Raw genomic sequence first — 2500 nt, forward strand, 5'->3', positions numbered from 1 at the left:
AGGGAGACTCTAGCACGACACACTTGCTGATCCTCACTCAGCGATCACTCCTGCCCGACCTGTCTCTTCTCTCACACAAGGTGGGTCTCCCTTCGTCAGTCTCCCTTCGCTATCTCCTTCGAGTGTGTTGTATCGTTGATTCCATAGGATCTCATTTGAGTTTCTCCTTCAATTGAAACCAAGAGACAAACGATCAGAAAATACGTCCACATGTCTTCGAAGGGATGCCATTCCCTTCTCTCTAATGAAGTGAACGAAACGCAACTCGGATTTAAAAGAACGCGCGCAGTGACTCATCTTCTCTCGCTCGGGACTCGAGGCTTCAGACGTTCACTAGACCATGAACCATGAAGCCAAGAGACTGAACAATTACAGTTTATTAGTCTACCTACAATCCGTTGGTGTTGCTTTATTTCGTCGCTCTATGGATGAGTGATAAATACTACTATGAGAAGATTAGAAAAACGTTTTATTTTATTATTGCTTTTGTGGTAGGACAGTTATAGCACCTCGCGATAATTTCGGCGTGACAGATTTTACTTTCATGTTCAAATAGTGTTGCTTCAGTTCCTGGTTGAGCAATTTCTCTCCTCGCTGATTATGTCTATTTTTTTTTTTTTTCAAATCTGTCTATATTTCTATCTATGTCTATTTATCTTGCTCTCTCTCTCTCTCTCTCTATCTATCTATCTCTCTCTCTCTTTCTCTCACTCTCTCGTTATCTATCTATATATCTATCTGTATCTCTTTATTTATATATTTATTTTGTTATCTTCTATTCTCTATGAAATTAGTATCAATAGTAATTCAAACATCTGTATATGTTTTATCTAAAACTCTCGTCATTATTTATTTATAACTGCTCAATCTGCTCTTTGTTTCCTTTGGTTTATATTTGCTTTTTGTTTACTTTCATTTTCGTAGTCTTGCATGACAGAATTAGCAGATAAACAAAAGCAAATTTCTAATTTCGCCGTCCCTACGTTAAAAAGAATGTACTAACAATATGTCATATCATACTCTTTAAACTGGCAATGTCTACTGTAAATTCAATCTCGGGTCACGTTTTCGATAGTACACAATCGGATACTTCTTTAAAAAGTATTCAATCCCTTAAAAAAAAAGAAACACGTGTGGAAACAATAAACATATGTACGTTGTTGACAAATGGAAAGTAAAAATGTCACCTTAACCTTTACCAAGTTAAAGACATTTTCGACAGAACTTTCTAGAATCACTTTAATCACTACAATTACCTCCGCAAATGACCAGGATTCCCGTTTCCTTCCGCACGATCTTCCGCAAGACGTAAGAGCGTGCGTGGGAAGTAAAAGTGACGCAGGCAACCGAACTCAACCGCAATCCCTTCGTAGATTTTCTTTTCGTTCTTCTTTATTTTATTTTTTCTTGCCTATTTAGATGTTATATAGTTAGTTTTGACTTCTCTTTCTTTATGTTTTTTTTTTCTGATGTCCTACCGGATACGAAACAGAGGAGTATAGAAAGGAAGAAAGATAAGTTGTTTGCGTTTCCAGACAGGCAGAGAGAACTCGTGAATGAGCAACAAAGGAGAGAGTGATTAGTTTTCTCAGCTGTTGTTCGTGGCACGCATTCTCGGAATCACCTGCTTGAATCACTGTGCCTCTCTCGTAAGACCTGTGGATCGTTGCGTCATTGAGAAGCATCTAGTGACTTCCGTGAATCACTGAGAGAATCACGGATGTGAATGACACAAAACGAATCATATCAGGTAGTAACAGGTATACATATCACGTATGGAATATCACGTAGTTCAATTGGTCAGACGTGTTCGATGAAAGTCACGGAAGTAACTCGTAAGACGTAATATCTATGAGTAGATAACTTGTTTTTGTTGTCTTTTTGACCATTTCTCTTACAAATAGCAATACAGCGGTTCATTGTCACACGCTATTAGTGATGATCAGTTTCGTAAAGAGATCGAGTTTAGACATCACTCATTCGGTCCATTCCATAATTTTTAACAATGACAATGAAACGTAAATTCGGAAAGTAAATTGCATTCTTCGTGGATGTATCTAAAACGGCATGTGATATCAGATCATAAAATGTACCCAGTCAGTCACATTTGTATAAACCTCACCAGGTAAGTCTCGCGGCTCATCTGGGCGATAAAGTCCTCTCGGGTCAGCCCACACCGCATGGAGAAGTTGCACAGATAGAGGGGCGCGTGATTGGACTTTATTCCCAAATGAGTTGGCGAGACGCGGGGGTTCCAATCACCGCTGCTCTAATCTGTGGAATTTCTCTTTGCAGGATGTGGCGTTTGACGGCGACGCTGCTGGTGCTGGCTCTGGCTTCGGCTGAACCTCAAGGCTACGATTACCTGCCTCCTCGACCCAACACTCCCTGCCCGACAGTCACCTCCGTCGTGTATGACACACGTGTCCAGACATCACTTTACGTGCAGACTGTAAATCAGGTCAATACTCAGTATGTCACGACCACTTTGGTCAGACAA

General features: G+C 40.2%; 2 protein-coding genes across 2 annotated transcripts in view; both read left to right on the forward strand.

Moving 5' to 3' along the window:
• The window catches only part of LOC122244675 (uncharacterized), a 5181-nt gene that overhangs the window by 32 nt on the left and 2649 nt on the right, over positions 1–2500 (forward strand). The window contains exons 1-2 of the mRNA XM_043002642.2: positions 1–80; positions 2296–2500. The exon at positions 1–80 is cut by the window's left edge and continues 32 nt beyond it; the exon at positions 2296–2500 is cut by the window's right edge and continues 2649 nt beyond it. Coding sequence (XP_042858576.1) covers positions 2297–2500 — 204 coding nt within the window. The 5' untranslated portion in view covers positions 1–80; position 2296. The remainder of the gene's footprint in view (positions 81–2295) is intronic.
• Positions 4–2500, forward strand: part of LOC147470991 (uncharacterized) — a 5146-nt gene continuing 2649 nt past the window's right edge. The window contains exon 1 of the mRNA XM_043002641.2: positions 4–80. The gene's annotated coding sequence lies outside the window, so the exon portion shown is untranslated. The remainder of the gene's footprint in view (positions 81–2500) is intronic.

This window comes from Penaeus japonicus, unplaced genomic scaffold (assembly GCF_977035675.1).
Source record: "Penaeus japonicus unplaced genomic scaffold, GWHDUDI00000001_assembly GWHDUDI00000011, whole genome shotgun sequence".
Classification (NCBI taxonomy): Eukaryota; Metazoa; Arthropoda; class Malacostraca; order Decapoda; family Penaeidae; genus Penaeus; species Penaeus japonicus.